Here is an 18,430-nt window from a genome sequence, read left to right as displayed (position 1 = left end):
ATTAAAACCAGGCCAGAGGGCATTCAGAACACAATGGACTGCTTCTCTGATTTAACAAGGATGTTAAGAAATAATTGAAGTCAGAACTTTTTTCATCTGCAGTTATAGCTTTGGTTCAAGTGAACTACGCATTGTGGTAGTTCTGGGCAGTTTGCCACTATGTCGTTTGCCACACATTTATCCTAGCCACAGTTTTGCTACATCCATTACACTGGTATTAGTACTCATGGGGCCTCAGTAGCCAGGAGGACAGGAAGGGAAAAGCACAGGGCTGCCTCCTACAGTGGCTGTAACTTACACATGAATAGGTAAAAACACATACTACTCCCAAAAGAATTTTTTTTTTCACTTATGCATAAATAATTGAACTATTTCTTAGCACTATTCCCTAGTCTAGAGATACAGCTCACAGATAACTTCGGTTTACATCATGGAGCTAAAATAAAGAATAATTTCAAAACATCTGTGAACTCAAATTTGTTCATTATGATACAAATTCTTAGTAGTTTAATGGCAGTTCCTCTCATGATAGTTTAAAAAACTGCAACCTTTCTCATATTTTCTTCAGATTTTTCTGTAAATAACCCATTTATAAAATACTCAATTTTTGCTTTTCACGCAGAGTGCAAAGGCAGGAGATTGAATCTGAATTTTCTAGGATTTCAGAAACTGTACAGTTTTTGTTCTTGTTACATCAAACAGACATTTATTCCTTAGCTATTTAAAAATAAATAAATAAATAATATTCAGAATCTACCTGGTCTTCCACACGTCTCATTGCACCTCTTTGATCAAGGTCCTCCAATCACCCTGTAATCCATGGGTAATTATAACTTTCCAGCTTCTTTAGCTTGAAAGAGACCAATTTATAACAGGCTGTCAGGAATCTTGGTTTTAAATTATCAAGAGTCCAATTAACGATAGAAATGGGGTTACTTCTTTCCAATTAAAGTGATTGATCTCATGTAAAACCTTGTAACGTTTCCCTTTTTAATTATGTACACTCCCATCAAATATGAAGAAATTCATCCTCATTTTGTTTTTTATCCAGAGAATGAAATACAGCAAATATTAATCATATACTAATAGAGTTTCAGACCTAATAATGCTTTCAGCATACGTTAACAATTTCCAGTATATCAGCTTCTGAAATATATTTATTTTTTATTTCTGTTTCACTCCAAACATATCCTCCAAAGCCTGGAAGAGGTGTAAATTTTTTACAGCCAAACCTATTTTCCTGGTATGTCTTAAAATGTTTAACCACTTACGTGTTGAAAACAGAATTTAATTTAGGCATAAACATGAAAAATATGAATATGCAAAGTGTCAGCTGATAAAGGAGTAGGACTCTCCACATCACTGCTCATATAAATCATTTTCTTCCACTAGGATTATCTAGACAAATAAGGAGGTGCCAAACCAGCTTCTAATTCTTATTTAATTCTTTCGTGCTAGGCTTGGAAATAGTACAACAGCTGTGCCGTGAAAATCACAGAATCATCAAGTTGGCAGGGCCCTCTGGGTCCATCAGGCTCAACCCCATTGCTCAAGCAGGACCACCCAGAGCAGGGTGCCCAAGCCTGTGTCAAACAGACTGGCTACCTCCAAGCAGGAGACCCCCCAGCCTCTGGGCAGCCTGTGCCAGTACTCCACAATCATGACAGTACAGAAGTGCTTCCTGGTGCTCAGATTGAGCCTCCAGTTTTCTAGTTTGTGCTCATTGCCACTTGCCCTGGCACTAGGCACCACTGAAGAGAGCCTGGCTCTATCTCCTTTGCACACTCAATTTGGGTATTCGTAGATATCAATGAGATACCCCAAGACTGTCCCAGCCTCTCCTCAAAGGATAGGTGCTCTAGTCTCCTCATCACCTTGGAGACTCCCTGCTGGACTTATTCCAGCAAGCCCATGACTTTCTTGTAGCAGAACTGGACACGGTAACTCTAGGTGTGGTCTCACCATTGCTGGGGAAAAGGATCACCTCTCTTAACCTGCTGGCAGTACTTCTCCTAATGCAGCCAAGAATACTATTAGCATTCTTAGCACACTGCTGGCTCACATTAAACTTGGTGGCCACCAGGAATCTCAGGGCTTTTTCTGCACAGCTACTTTCCAGTGGGGTGATCCCCACCAAATACCTGTATATAAGATCACTCCTTCCCAAGTCAAAGACCCTCCATTTCTCCTAGCTGAATGTAATGAGATTCTTGTCAGCCCTGTTCTCCAGCCTGTCAAGGTCCATCTGGATGGCAGCATTGCCTTCTGGTGCACCAGACACTCCCCCAGTTTCATGCCATCCACATATTTGCTGAGGGTGCACTCCAACTCAAAATTTAGAACATCAACAAAGATGTTAAATGGGACACAATCCAGCATTGTCCCTGAGGTACTCCCCTTACTACTGGCCTCCAATTGAACTTTGCACCACTGATCGTCACACCTTGGATACAGCAGTTCAGCCTGTTTTTGTTGCACCTCACTGACTTCATCAGCTTCTCTACAATATCCCTACAGCATACAGGGTTGAAGACATTAGTGAAGTTAAGGAAGGCAATACTCATTGCTTCCTGATATCCATCAGCTCAGCCAGGCATGGTTTCCTCTTGGTGCATTCACAGTAACTATTGACGATTTTATTTTCTTGATGGATCTAGAAATGGTTTCTAGGATGAGCTCTTCCATCTTCTTCCCAAGACTAAGGCAAAAGGCTGACTTACCTGTAGCTCAGTGGGTCATCCTTGCCCTTTTTTATGACTTTTTTCCTCATCCAGTTTTCAGGCACTTCTAGTTTCCATAGTCAAGCAACAATTTAGGGTGACAGAGCAGTGGCACAGCTGCACAGAGAGGTGGTGGAGTCTCCTTCTCTGGAGACGTTCCAGACCCGCCTGGACGCCTACCTGTGCAACCTGGGCCAGGGAGCTGCTTTGGCAGGGGGGCTGGACTCGGTGATCTCTAGAGGTCCCTTCCAATCCTTATGATTCTGTGATTATAGAGTGGCATCCTAATGACACCAGCAAGTTTCTACAACACTCACAGGTCAACTTGCAGATGTCCAATTCATCCATGTACTCTCACCTGGGTTCCTTCTTGAGTGTTCTGTTGTGCTTTTTTCCCCCCATCCCTCTTCCTCCTTAGATTAGGGACTTTAATATTACAAACTAAAGAGAATGTTAGCAACTCCTTTTGTGAAATCATAACCACATTTTGCTTTTACAAAAGAGACAGTCTTGGGCCTTGCACATCATCTCAGCACTGGGAGTTTCCTAGCCATCTCACCTTCAGCTTTAAAGTAAGACTTTCAGCTTTGGACATTCTCTATTTGATTTACTAGCTTCAATTCAAATTATATTGTATTATATTGTGTTATCTTGTACTGCAATATCCCTCCTCAGATTGTTATCATTGTCTTTCTTTTAGGTCTTCTCTACCCCTTTTCATTTTTACTCCTTCCCCAGGATGTGGACCCCATCCTCCCCATATTGGGCCAAAACAGCCCATAAATGGTTGACAACTACTCGTGGAGCTCTCGTTCTTCTGCCACAAAAAGCTTCAGACACACAGGTTCTTTACAGCATTCTGTGACAAGTTTTATTTTCTTCACCCACATCATTTAATTATTTCGAGTTACATTTCATTGACAAAAATCTCCTAACAGCAGTCATAAAACAATGACAAGGGGAAGTTACCCCTTGCCTCTATCCCCTGACTTGCCGTGAGGTTTCACAAGGAAAGGAACAAACCATCATTAGCATTATTAGATTGTTACCACTGTATTAGAATTACACGAAACAAAAAGACCCAATTCTTTACCAGAAACTTTGCAGTCTGAAATAAGTTGTGGTAATATTAAACATTGTGATATCAGTTTTTTGGTTTTTTAAGTTAAAATAGGGAGCCAGTATCAATATATATTAATTGGCACCAAATTCACAGGCAAAGAAGGAATAGTAACCCAAGTAGGGTTTTACATAGAAGATCTTCTGAAGATCTTTGCGTAAACATAGTTCCTTCCCTACCGCAGAGTATCAAAGTCTGGAATAAGCCACAAAGCTCAAGTGAGAAAACAAACCTGAAGTGTGATGTAGTGTCAGGAATAGTCAGAATTCAAGACTCACAGCAGCAGGGCAGAATCCCACATACAAAAGGTGACAATTGTAGCAACAAGAAAGCAAAGACAATACCTCAAGAAAAAAGACAAGAAAGTCTTCTGCATTTTGGACTATGAAGTCAGTGTAAAGTCAGAGATGCATTGAGGGGAACACAGCAACCCAATTTGGCACAAGGGTAGCAAATTAAAACAGATTTTTGGTAGGAGCAGTGATACACATGCTCCAGTGTAAGATCACAGAATTACCTGAAGAAGTTTAAAATATAAACTGCATAGAGAAACTTATTATACATTGATTTAATTATATGTCCATGCACCTTGGCATTCAACTAGTAAATGGTAATACTAAAAAGGACCCAGCCCTAGACTTCACTGGTGTGTACTACTGCATGGGTCTGTCATGATAACAACTCATGCATGAAAGCAAAGCTCTGAACAAAGTGGCCTGAAGTTAAAAAACCAGACATGAATTTCTGAAAACTGCTACTGAAATACCTGAAACTAATTAAATATCCTCAGAGAACACAATGTTATTTCATCACTCACTGTGTAGTCATATAGTTACATAAAGCTCTATAGAAAATTTGTAAGAAAATTTGCCTTCAGGAATGTACTGAGAACAAGGTATATTTGAAGAAGTCACTTTGTAACTAGCAGCAAGAGACAGGTGAGTTATTTTTCAAATGGTAGTACTGATTCCTATTCCAGGAATACAAATAATCAAAGACTGACTAATTTCAACAGACCATTGTAGTGGTGTGCCTACAGTCCAAACTGAGATCCATGGCATCTCATAATGCTTTAACTACACATTAAGAATATTGCTTTGCAAATTTCCATTCCAATCTTGATTAGTCTAATAATATTAATCTTCAGCAAGATCAGGCCTCAATCCCATGCAAATAACTAAAACAGCTACTGGAACTAAAAAAATGTTAGTTGTGTGCTGTGAAAGTTACTGTGCTTCTGCACAGCCAAACACTTCAGCTTCTATTTCATAGATGTGCAGCATGGCCCTAACCTATGAGCATTTATGACTGATGCATCCGCATGAAGCTTCTCATGAATGTTGCAAGCTTCTCAACATCTTCTACAGTCACTGCGTTATATAAAGAGGCACGAATTCCTCCCACTGATCTGAATTGAAAAGAAAAATAGATTAGTTTCATATATGCTAAAAAAGAAATATTATTTAAAGTTACTTCCCCTACCCAACCAGAATGAAATTCATATTGTATATGAATGAGGCAACACTTGATTCAAAGCAAGCAAGCAATCTAAAGAAACTTATTTATTAGTTATTTATAGCTCCACACTGTAGCCTTACGACATAAAAAAAATCTTTTCTAAAAAGATTTTTAATCCCACAAACACTACTGGAACACAGGAAGAACTCTTCCCATCAGCTAGATAAGTAATGCAAGGGAGACTTTATGCAGTGACAGAATTTGACAAAACGTCAACTTCTTTGGTATTTGAGCAGAAACAAGAAAGATTAATCAAGCTGGAGAGCTAACAAGAGTGCTGTGTCCCATCACACCTAAGTTACAGCCGATTCACCCGCAGTCTTTAATTAAAGTCTCAAGACTGCAATTCTCAGTGCTCCCAAACCAATACGAAGAACAGCTTGTAAGCAAGGAAGGCTGGTAAGTCAGTACACAATACCTGCTGCTACATCACTGTAATGATTTTTTATTTTGCGCTGCAAAAGGGTTCAGCTCAGTCTAGCACTTACCGATGTCCTTTCAGAGATATCATGTTAAGCTCCACAGCTTTCTCAAGGAATTTCTTTTCCAGGGCTTCATCACCCTTGATACTGCCAATGCGGAAGGGGACGTTCATTCTGCTTCGGTTCCTCTTCTCCACTGGACATCTGGAAAAGTTGCATACCAATGATTAATCTACTCTTCACTAAATTTACATTTCCAATTATAAACATCTCCAGAAAGTGAATATTTACATCCATTATTGTTCCATAACTAAAGCAATCTTCATGTGAAAGAACACAAACTTCCTTTTTCAACCAAGTATAATTGCATTAGTAACAAGCAGAAGGCCCTTCTGACATATCCAAAATTAATATGAAGTAGAGGATTTAAGATACATTTCAAGCAAAATTACTCTTCATTTTTTTCCAATTTGTGTTTGTTTTATAGATTCTGTCTTTATTCGTAGACAGAAAAAATATGGCAGGGCAAAAGGTAGAGGGGAAATGGAGGGAAGCATTTAACATTTAAATAATTTTCTTCAGTGCTTCTTTTACAAAAGAAATATGAAGTGATGGTATTTCCCAAGTTGCGATGCAAGTTCTTGCACAAATTCACAAGGAAGATTTTTTTTATTATTCTATTTGACATTATATGGGTTGAGTGTTTGCTGCTGTTGTTTTGAGAAGGGGGGGGGGTGGAGCTGGATTTTTCTTCATTGGCAGCAAGGGTGTTGAGTTCTTCACTGGTTCCCTTGTGCAGATTAAGTAGTAACTGATAATATTAACATATGTATGTTCTGTGTCAGCTGTAACCAGGAAAACACTCTTTTGAAAGACCTACGCTTTGTAAGTATCCTCACATTTATAAACCTATATGAATGTGTTCCAATTAAGATCCAGTTCTTATCAGGCAACCTAACATAACGCCATGCAAGCTGTTTGTACAGAGACTTTAGAAAGCAACAAACTGCAAATGGCATGCGGCATTTTGTGGAAAAGTCTCAGTTCACAAAAAGCTTGTCACACCTCTTGCTCAGTGAAGCATGCTATAGATTAGGTGGTACTTTACAGCTAGGAAGGCAGCTTCAGATAAGAATGGATTTTTTAAACTTTATCTACAACTAAAAGGATGACTTGAACTGCATTGCTGAGGAAGATGCATGCAGATCACTTAGTGAAGTTTGCTTTGCTTTTCTCATTTGCCAGTTTACCATCCCATTTGCATTACATCTGCCCATAAAGTCTTATAGGCACACTTGCCAAAAACAAGGATTTCTTATTTGCCATAAAATGTTTTCTCAAAGCTTGATTTGCTCACTGAGGTTTATGGAAAAGCCCCCAGGACTTTAATAAAGTAGAATCACAACCCTAATTATTGCAATGCCAAAAGCAAACCTGTTCCCATCGTGAAAATAGATAAGCAGAAAGTATTGAATATTATGAACTATATCCTTGCCAATTAAGGTTGAAGCCAACTTAAATTTAAAATCCAAATTTAATTTCCCTATCCTAACTCTGACTCCAACATTAATTAGGTCCCAAATTTTGACTTTATACAGATGGCAAGGGAAAAATATATTGCAGTCTGTCATTTTCTAGTTTTTGAACTTATGAGTAGAGAAATTATTACTGCTTTTTACAACAAGATTTAGCTACACATTTTGTGTCCAGTCAGAAAAAAAAACTAGCATTCATACACAAAAACAGACTATCAGAACTGTTCTTAAAAACATCAAAAACAGTTGAAGACAATATTTTCTTTATGCATAGATTTCATTCTTACTAATTCAGAAAGTGTTTCAGAATTGACAATTAATTAAGATACTATGCCTGACAGAAAAAAAGGCAGAGATTTTGATTGCAACGTGGTCTCAGTACACACATCTCTTAGGCTCCTGCATTTTATTAAGTGCTTCTCCACCAATTTGTGCAGGATAATAGGAAAAATGTTCTACTTGAATGAAAGTATTCAAATACTTGTCCTTGGAGAATTACCAAGTGAATTGTGCAAAGAAATCTCTAGGATTTCAAGACTACTTTAAGATACAGAAATCAAGGAACTTCAAAAGTAACTTAAAGTTGTTTAAAGTTTAAAGTTGTTAAAGTTTAGTTGTGCAGCAAAATTTCAAAGCAAGGGGAAAACACACAACTCACACATAGAATCCATTAGATTTATCTATAATATCATAAATCATTTGTGATTTGATTAAACTAAGTTTATCCATGGCTGCAGCTCCACCATTGTTCTTTATCCACTCCAGTACCAGTCCCATGATATAGATACTGCAACAAAAGAAAACATTTCTCAGTCAGATTAAAAAAAAAGCACCATGAATAACAGTACACTGAAGTTTTAACTGTGAGATGTTATACTTGCTTTTAAGGTGTTTGTTACAGTCTGTACAGTTCCTTGCAAAGACGTAGGAATAAATCTCAAATCTACATGCAGTAAGAGTGCCAGAAATCTAGTTGCATTTTCACTAGTGTTAAAAATAAAATCTATAATCCTATTTCTGTCTAAAAAGATCACCCTCTCTCATGAACAGTGATGTTTGATGAAACAAATAATTAACATACTACATTTAATTATTCATTACCATTCAAGTTGAAGCAGGGACCTGGAAGCCTACTGAAATCACATGTCTAGGGAACAAGTATTTGAATGCCAGTTACTCAGTGCAATATAAAAAAAAGTCCCCAAGGCCTTTTGCCTTTGTGCCTTCACTATAAAACTCAGCTTGTTCAAGTTCAGGCATTTCCCACAACTACAACATTTTGCATAATAAACTGTTCACTAGTTTTTATGGCGCATTTCCAACAGATCTTTTATTTTATCCCTTCATTACAGATTCCAAGGAAACACTGAGAGAATATTACACTACAAGTTTCCCTAACACAAGTCTAACAGGAGTTTGTTTTAAACTTCGCTCCTTTGAATTTCTCAGGGGATGCTAGTCCCAAATCTTTCAATACTTCAGAAAGACTGTCAAATAAATGAGGTTACATATTGCCTATTACAAATACAAAGCACCTTATAGTTTTGAGAGCACAACCTTACTATGTTCATGACAGCAGGCTGGCAACAGCCTCAGTATAAAAAATTTAAGAATTACCTAGGCCCTTGACAGGTACACAAAACCACATTCATCTCTTGCTTCCATTTCCTCAAGTGAAAATTCTGGACAACAAAGTTTAAATAAGTTAGGCCTGGCATTATCCACAAAGGTCCTCCAGGTGAAACTCTCAATCCATGTTACACGTCAGCCAAAATAACATTTCTGGAGCAATTTTAAATGCTAAATAAACCCTTGGAGTGTTAAAATTAGTGTTCTGGGTTGTTTTTAGTAGGACTTGAATTGCTGATTTCAGCAAAGTAGATTAGGGTCAAAGAATTAAGAGCTGTGGCACCAAAATGTTAAAGCCATCGGCAACCTCTAAATTTAAACATCCTCCTGAAGTAGCTGTTTTATAGTCTATTAATATTTCCTGCCTGCTTGCCAGCAAATTATTAGAAAGTGCAAGGAAAAGAGGAAAAAAAAAGTTAAGAAGTTTTGCCAGTTCCTTATAAAAACTGGAACAGGCATTCAGAACCAAGCCAAACAGACAGACACCCTGCCAACATTTCAGTCTGTATTACATTTTGAATTCTGGAGCACACTCCACTGTGAATCTGTAGCACCAAGTGAAATCAGGCAAGGCAGTGGTCAGAAAGGAGAAAGACTGTTAGATCAAATTTATTTTCAGTTCTCTTAGTTCTCCATTATTCTATTTATGCTCTTGAAAGACATAGAATTACAGCTAAAGCTTCCTTTTTGGAATTTATTTACAGGGGCTAAAATTAATAAGACTGCAAAACTCAATTTTCGTTTCACTTTTCAAAACAGAAAAGCAACAATGTTGAAGTGTTTAGAACTTTGTTTCTTCAAATGGAAATAGCTTTGTACTTGGAAAACACAAATGGCTGGATTTAAAACCCAGAACATGCAAGCACACAGTGTTCAAAAAAGCATGCAAGACTTGGTAGGAAATAATCATGAAAAACTGGCTTTATCAATCGTTTAAGAAAGCACTCATGCTGCCCGCATTACAAAACTGCAAACAGGAAGAGAATAATCTGGCAACTTTAAGTTAATTCTTCTCTTCAGTGCAAATCCTAATTTTATAACTAGAAATATTCCAAGAAATCCTTTAAAATGAGATTAAAAAAAAAATTAACAATAACATCCATGCTAGGAAAAAATAAATGAAGCAGAGATGGATATGAAGGTTCAATTGCTGACAGCAGTCTCAAGAAGAAATTAAAAGAATTCTAATGAGCATTCAAGCAGAAAGACTAAATGCCCAAGTTACCCACTTACCATCACAGAAGCATGATTATTGTAACAGGTAGAGTCATGTTTGTTTAAGAATTAGATCCTGACATTTCAATGATAAAATTATGACATACAGTATTTATTTCTGAAAATATTACATCCTTTATAGCAGAGTCCCACTAATAGGGTAGCAAGACCTACTACAATCACTTGAATCACAATCACTCACATTTTCAGCAGATTCCCATGAAATCCTTTAACATGTAAGTTACTTGAAGACAAGCAACATTCTTCTCTGACACTTCTTTCGTTAAGCATAGAGGATGGTAGTACAGAAACATTTTTGAATACCAGATAATAAAAAGCAGGGTAAGTTACCTGTAGCATGGTGGTGTGTTATATAAAGAGCCATTCACTGCTTGTGTTTTGTAATCCATTACTACAGGGCATTCCTTAAGTGCAAATCCCAGCAAGTCTTCACGTACTATTACAACAGTAACTCCAGCGCAGCCAACGTTCTTCTGAGCACCAGCAAAAATCACACCAAACTAACAGGAAGAAAGGAATCACCATTTTAACTGAATAATAAACCAGTAATTTTATACAAAAATTATACAACTGAACAACTTGGAGAATGTGTCAAAAGTGATTAAGTTGTAAGTCAAAAGACATGCCAGCAGAAGTGCTAATTTCAAAGTGCACTTCCTGCTAGAATTGTTATCCCATGTATATCTTAGTTCATTTGACACAAAACACTAAGTTCTCCAGTAATTTGCTAAATACTTAATGGCCATAAATGGTTCTCAAGGCACCTTGTCCTCATTTCACACTACTCCAAGCAAAATCTGCTAAAAACACATAGTTTTGTCTGTTCTCAACCAATCTGGTATTTCACAAGAGGAGTCACATAATCCACCTACAGGAAAAGAAGATGAAGATAATAGCAATTCCTACCTCACCCAATTCCTCGTCCTCCCATCTTTCACTCCCCCTTAACTGTATCATACCTTCGAAACATCCACAGGCCTCGACAGAAAATTTGATGACATATCACAAACCAAGACTGCTCCTTTGACATCAGGTACAAAGTCGAACTCCACACCATGAACAGTCTCATTAGCACAGTAGTAGACATATGATGCATTTGGATTGAGATTCCAAGTGCTTGGGTCAGGAATGCCTAAGACAGACAAAAAGAATCACAAAGGTCACTAAACAGATGTAACTTTCCTGGCATGCAGTTTTATTTTAAGGCTAGACTTTCAAGCATAAACACAATGATTTTGCAGCATAAAGTGAAAAGCTACACTGTAGCTTCCAGGTAAGGTATCCACAAAGGAAATACTGCAGTTCCCAGTATTCTGTGGCAGGCTATAATCAGGCTTACAAACATGCATCTCACTTTCAGTCCTTTTTCCTTAAGGAATCTTCACCAGGTGGAGCCTTCTACACGTCCCTGAAACTACTGAAGCATCCAAATTCTTACTGGTAAAGTTATCCGAAACTCTGTTTACAAGAACACCAAGAAGCATTTTTAGTCCAAAGTAACCATGTGTCCAGCTGTCTCCCATCTAAATCTTAGAAGGATTCTATACAAACCTAAGATTTGCCTCAGTCCATAGACCATACACTGGCATGCCCTGGCAGAATAGAACAGGTTTACATAGAACAAATGGTTGCTCCTCTTTAGTACAGATCTCCAAAGGATGAGGGGGAAACAGTGCTGCTATCGCCTCTCCCATTATTTATTCCCTCTCACTTTTATTATAGCAGCTGAATGGTGAATACACTCCCATGTAATAGGAAATATAGGTTTAAATCCTTCCTGTGTCTTAGAGGATATTATCTCCCAGTTTATACATAAACTGTAACGGGGGCACAAACTGGTTTGGGGAAAATTTTCTTTCCTGTTACCACTCCTCCGACTTCAAACTACATATCATAGACCAGAGAAAAGAAACAAGCACAATTAACAGAATTAAAAAATTCAGGTACCCTTAGTCCAAGATTTATCTATAACCAGTGAATTCTTCAAGCATATATGTAAAATGTGCTGAAACAGATTTTCTAACAAAAAGGTTACACAATCTCTTCTTGTACACAGTAGTCACTCAAATTATGTCATGCCCACATCCTCTAAGAGGTGGAGTTAGAAATACCTCTCCTATTTCAGAATAACTGAAAAATGGTCAGGAGATGAGTGTTTGGGAACCCCTGAAAGACCATAAGAGAAAGCACATCACCCACCTCCTGGACCAGTACACTTACAGATATGCTTCTAAATTTCAGAGCAATTTATCACAAAATGCATCTGAAATTGAACTACTTCAGCATAGTTTTTAATGTTATTAGCAAGTACAAGTTCAAAAATAAAATAAGCCAGACAGCCTATATGATTTCCCTGTCTCCTTCCTACCACTGAAGTGCTAAAACCTGTTCACTCTAGTCTCAGAGCACACCTCTGGTGGTGACCATTAGGCCATCTAACCAATCTCCCAGTCACAGACGTGGAGACATGCAGCAGACAGTTTTCGAGCATTAGCCAGCCAACCATTTAACTAGTTAACATTCAATAACGCAATAGCTGAGACAGGCCAATATTTACAGCAATTCAGAAAGGTAAGCATTCACACTGATAGATGTAATCATCAACTTACTCGTATAGGCTGATAGTTTCGGATGAACAATATTCACTTTGGCATACTTCTCTGCTTCTTTAGCAGCTTTTGCTGACCAAGCTCCAGTAACCACGTAATCCGCCTGCCTTCCCTCCTTTAAGCCAATAAGGTTTAGTGGGACTGCACTGAACTGACCAGATCCACCTCCTTGGAGGAAAATAACTTTGTAGTTTTCTGGTACATTTCTGCATGAAAGAAACAACCATTTATTTTACTCCCTAATGACAAAGGACACACTTACTGCTACCCTATAAAGCTAATAGAGAGGATACTTTTCAAAGACATAAAATGAAATCCTGTTCACTTAGCTGAAAGCTGGTCTCGAGTAACAACCTAAATAGTAGGAGTAGTGCTATATGGTGAATTAATACAAGTTCTCTGGAAATAAGCAAAATTTTGACTCAGACAACTATAATCAAATTCACTCATGAGTAGCTTCTACCACAGTAGACTTCAATATCCCTGCAGTGCTAATATTTGAAGTCATGAAGCAAGCAATAGACAAAACATTTCTGAATTGAGACAGTTTCACAACGAAGTTTGACATAGAATTCAGTTTTAAGACTCTTAAAAACCGCGTATGTGCAACTGCATAGTACATTGTATGTGCAAAGCAAGTGGAGGAGTTATTGCATCATCCCAAAAATTACTTGTTCAAACTTGTCACAAAAGCTCTACTATCAATCACACTGACTGTGACAAAGAGTCAAGCCTTAGAAAAAAGTATGGTCCTTTTATATAAAACTACTATGAGAACAGTACACTAGTTCATTATATAAAAACATTAACCCTAACACACGACCTTGAAAGTTTGAAATAGAAGCTTTTTAAGTGTTACACCACATATAAGAAAGGGACTCCTGATCAGTAATGCTAAAACACCTCCTAACAGATTTTATGTTAGTAAAAGAAGGTAAGTAAACTACACATCAGTAACATACAAATCACCTGCATGTCATCACAGAACATTTCTGTTATTCTTACTTTTTCATATAGATTTCTTCTGAACTATGCAGATGGAAGACCAATATCCTCTCCAGTAATATCACTTAATCAGATGCCTATCTAAACAAACTAAGAACTTTCAAGGAAACATCTCCACATTTGACATCTTTAGTGTAACTATCACAAGTTTTAAATTAAAAATAGGAAATAACTCACTTACAGCAATTCACGCAAGAGATTTTCAGCTGTATTTAAAATTTTTGAGAAATCCGAGGTGCGATGGCTCATTTCTTTGGTAGGGAAAAAAAGCATAGAACAAAATAGCAATGTATTACTGTGATTTTCACAATTGTGCTAAGCTTTAATGTTTTTACACTTACAGACTCAGTACCCACAGGTATACCTTCCATTCCAGTCCTACCTCCTTTGTTGAGCCTCCCCAGATGCCCATAAAAGCATTACTTTTCAGATTTTACCCAATGCTGTGCAAATACAGTCCATTCATATTTGGCAGCCACACAACCTAACCACCCCAATGAAAAGAAATAATAATAGAATAATAGAATAGAAATATTTCCTAGGAACACGCAAATTTCTTCACTCTAAAAATATCCTTAGCTACTACTTTACTCTGTACCTGCTAAACCAGTACAAGGGGTTATTTTATTTTATTTTTACAGGAACCAAATCTTGCAGTGATCATAATTAGAGGCTAACGCTACTGAATTTTAATTCTTTTTATTAAACCAGAGTCCTCCTTCCACCTACAACAATAAACATTTCAAACACAAAACCATGACCTGAAGAGACTACTGCACATGATACATTCAGCAATGAAAAGGTTTCAGAGGGGTAGTAAAATGCTGAGCATGTTTGTTCATAAATTTTTTATGCTTCTAGGACTGACAAATGAGTCAGCTATGAAAATAACATAAGACACCTCAGCCTTCTGGCAAAACAACACTGACTTGCTAATGAGAGGACACTAGACATCAAATACATCTGAAGTGTTCTGCCACGATACACAAGATACTGTGCATGTACATACAAGTGCACAATGTGTATATCCACATACAGCAAATAAAAATGCAGGTGATGCCTTAAAGATCCAGAAATAGTGCTTTAATTATGACTAATTAAGCCGAGAGCTGGGGCTGTTCAGTCCAGAGAAGAGACATTATAGCAACCTTCCAGTATCTGAAGAGGGCCCACAGGAAAGCTGGGGAGGGACATTTTACAAAGGCATGTAGCAACATGACAAGGGGAAATAGTTTTAAACTAGAAGAGGATAGATATAGACTAAGAAATTCCTCACTGTGAGGGTGAGGAAAAACTGGAACAGGTTATCCAGAGAGGCTGTGAATGCCCCCTCCCTGGAAGCATTCAAGGCCAGCCTAGATGGGGCTTCAAGCAGCCTGGTCAAGTGGGAGGTATCCCTGCCCATAGCAGGGAGGTTGGAACTAGACAATCTTAAATGTCCCTTACAGCCCAAATCATTCCATGATTAGTTACTTCATCTGTAGTCCTTTATGTTAGATTAATAAACAGCTATCTGTGGATCATTTTATAAACACCTGAATGAACTGTAAGCAAAGAAATGACAGCAGTTTACAAAAGGACATATACAACCAGAACAAGGTATTACAAGATATTACATTAAAAAAATAAATAAATGAGGTATTCAGTGCAAATATCAACAGCAAAATCTTTTTTTAATTATTTTTAAGTAAGTTGGATTAAGTATCTCCACTTTGAAAAGCATACAAAAACATTAAACATCTTACTTACCCAGAACACTAATACCAAGTCCTTTGTAGTCCACCAATTCTTTCTGTGCTGCTAATAGTACCTAACAAAACAAAAAAAATCCACACATAAATTGAGAACTTTCTACTACCTGGTATCCTTAACACAGTATATATATACCAGCTGCTCCACAGCACAGTATCCTAACACTGCTCTAAGAAAATTAACTAAAGAATAGGCACCATGCAATTTCATAGTACCTAGTAGCTGAAGGTATGTCTTAAAATAGTGTAATTAAATCCGACGCTTCATGTGGAGACTTCATATTTCAAGTTATTATTTCAACTGTTACATTTCTAGATTACTTTAGAATTACTTTAAGGAGCAGAGTAGAACTCACTCCTAAATGCTTACAGAAGGCTTAATGTTCACAAGTGTGCCTTTCTATTCTTGTTTTCCCTACCCTGAGTTCTTTCACTCACCTCCCACAAACAGGCTAACTGAGATATTCAGAGAACCAAGGGAAAAAAAAGAACATGAGGTATTGGATACCTCACACTGATTCAATACCACAAGGCCTGGTTTCATAGAACTAAGTTCTGCACTTTCTGAATCTACACATTGTTTGTCACTGAAAGTTAAGAAAAGAATTAATGAAAGTTCTGAGGCAACAAAAGTCAGGTTACTTTTTGGAGCCTTGGTAAGTTGATCTGCTGCTTCAAGCCTTTCATTTGCCCTTCTTCCATAGCTCTCACTTATCAACGAAGTAGAATTAGACCCTAACCATCTGTTTCATCATTACTTTTTATTTCAGTGAATTCCTTGTTGGAGGGACTGAGAATGCTTTGCCTCCAAAATAGAAGCAGGAGATGGAAATCCAGTAGAAAAGCCTCCAGAGGAACCGCTGTATGTGCATATCTAGGATCTGCCATGACACCACATGCAATGGGCAATTGCAGGAGTAATCAAGCTGCTTTGCTGACAGGGCATCTGTGTGATCTGTCAACTGTAAAGCTGGTCACCAGCAGTTCAACTATGAATAGCTTGCTGATTTCCACCTCAGAGATTGCAGTGTTCTAACAAATGTGTGTCACGTTGCAACTGTATTCATGCCAAATGGGAGTTTAAAAAGTTAGAGTGAATTTGTAGAGCATCAGAAAGAGTTTGTTAAACTACTAGATAGAATTGACCTCTGTTAGTAGCGTTATCTGGCAGCCTGCACGTGTCTTACTATAGACATCTATAGTACTTCCTAATAGGCACAAAGAGCTGTTTTCAGTTTTCACACCACATGCAGCATCACCTCGAAGTCAAACAATGTGAAACAACTGCAGTGACAGAGCCCATTTCTGCTACTGTGTTTTTGAAGGCGCTTGAGTAACCAGCAGCATGGAGCTCAACTGGCCCTCCTCAAACACCAAGTTAAATGCAGTAGTGTGACCAACGTCGCAAGAGCTCTCTTCTGAGCAAGCAGCTCTACCACACACAGCAATCAGTGTCCTACAGAGGACGTTTCCAGGAGGGAACTCAGAGTTAAAAACTGCTGTAGAGCAAGCTCGTTTACACAGTAAGACTAGTAAAGAAATAAAATAGATAATAACTAAGAGAACTATGGAGGAAGCCAAGAGAAGAAGCACAGACTCTCAGGGAACTTCTAAAGTCAGATGCCTATAATCCAGCACAAGCCACCCTCCCTCCATACGCAGCTGGGTAATCTACGGCTGCTGATGCAACTTCCCACAGAGTTGAGTCCGCACGGCGCTCATTACCATTTTTCTTTTAAGGGTAGATTCGGCACCGGGCTGCTGTGCCCTCTGTCAGCTGATAAGCATCAATCCGGACTCGGCCGGGCACGGCCAGGACTGCGCTCCGCACCGAAGCCGCCTCGGCGCCGGACGACGCCAGCACGACCGCGCTGCCGCGGACAGCCCCGAGAGGAGGGGCGGCGGTTCAGCGCACGCTTACCGGAGGCGGCAGCCGGGATAAAGGGGCGGAGGTCGATTTCATCGCTCCTTATCCCAGCGCCCCCGGAGAGCGACGCGCACCGCAGCTCCGCCGCGACACCCCCGCGATCGGAGAGAGCTGCCCGCCCCGCCGGCTCCGCCGCTCGCAGCCCGCCGCCACCTCACCGCCACACCCGGAGGTCCCCGGCCCCTTACTCACAGAACGCGGCAGCTTCGCCGGCCCGGCGCCGAAGTTAGCCACCTGCCGACCCCCCTCCATGATGGCGCCGCTCGCCCAACACCGCTCACCGCCCGCGGGCGCCGCGCCGGTATAAACCCCCCGCCGCCCGCCCGCCGATTGGCTGCCCTCGCGCACACCCCGTGGGCGGGGCCGCCGCGGGATAGCCACGCCGATTGGTCACCCTCGGGCAGCGCCCCGGTCGCCTATTGGCAGCGAGGCCACGAGGCGGAGGCGTGATCAGCCGGGGACGCCCCCGCGCTCCCGCCCCCCCCACGCCTCCCTGTCCGTGAGGGTGGGGGGGGCATGGCCGAGGCTGGTACTCCCAGGCCGATATACAGCATTCTTTCCACAGATACCTTGGTGTGGAGACGTGGAGTTTACGCAGTGAGGCTTTTTTTCTTCTAACAGTTCTAGTGAGAGAAAACTTGCCACGCACTCCCATTTTCAGAAGAGATTTTAAAGGCGTTGGCGGTGAATCACTTTTGACAGAACAAACCATTGAGTGCGATTGAAAACAGACAGGCTCTCCAGGGCACCATAATTTCCAAATATGTTCAAGGAAATTCTCTATTCTCTCGCACAGGTGCATGGAGTACACACTTCCCAACAGCCTCTCTGCTCAATGCTACTCAGGAGCTGATGCTGCCTCAGCCTGTGCATGCTCATCTGCTTTCTCAGCAGCAACAGTCTCCCCATTCACGAGAATAAATTTTACCTAATATCCAACCTGAACCTCCTTTGACCA

General features: G+C 39.5%; 1 protein-coding gene across 1 annotated transcript; it reads right to left on the bottom strand.

Annotated features, from left to right (window-relative positions):
• Positions 1-4,941: 4,941 nt before the first annotated feature.
• PSAT1 (phosphoserine aminotransferase 1) lies at positions 4,942-17,752 on the bottom strand. The gene is made up of 9 exons (XM_065745512.1): positions 17,665-17,752; positions 15,544-15,604; positions 13,976-14,045; positions 12,790-12,995; positions 11,140-11,312; positions 10,511-10,680; positions 7,974-8,102; positions 5,847-5,984; positions 4,942-5,248 (listed from the first exon to the last, which is right to left on the bottom strand). The coding sequence occupies exons 1-9, from the start codon at positions 17,722-17,724 to the stop codon at positions 5,143-5,145; spliced, it is 1,113 nt and encodes a 370-aa protein (XP_065601584.1). The 5' UTR covers positions 17,725-17,752; the 3' UTR covers positions 4,942-5,142.
• Positions 17,753-18,430: the final 678 nt, after the last annotated feature.

Source organism: Cyrtonyx montezumae, unplaced genomic scaffold (genome assembly GCF_038088225.1).
Source record: "Cyrtonyx montezumae isolate F1298 unplaced genomic scaffold, pur_monq_1.0 scaffold_36, whole genome shotgun sequence".
Classification (NCBI taxonomy): domain Eukaryota; kingdom Metazoa; phylum Chordata; class Aves; order Galliformes; family Odontophoridae; genus Cyrtonyx; species Cyrtonyx montezumae.
This window is presented reverse-complemented; position numbering and strand designations above follow the sequence as displayed.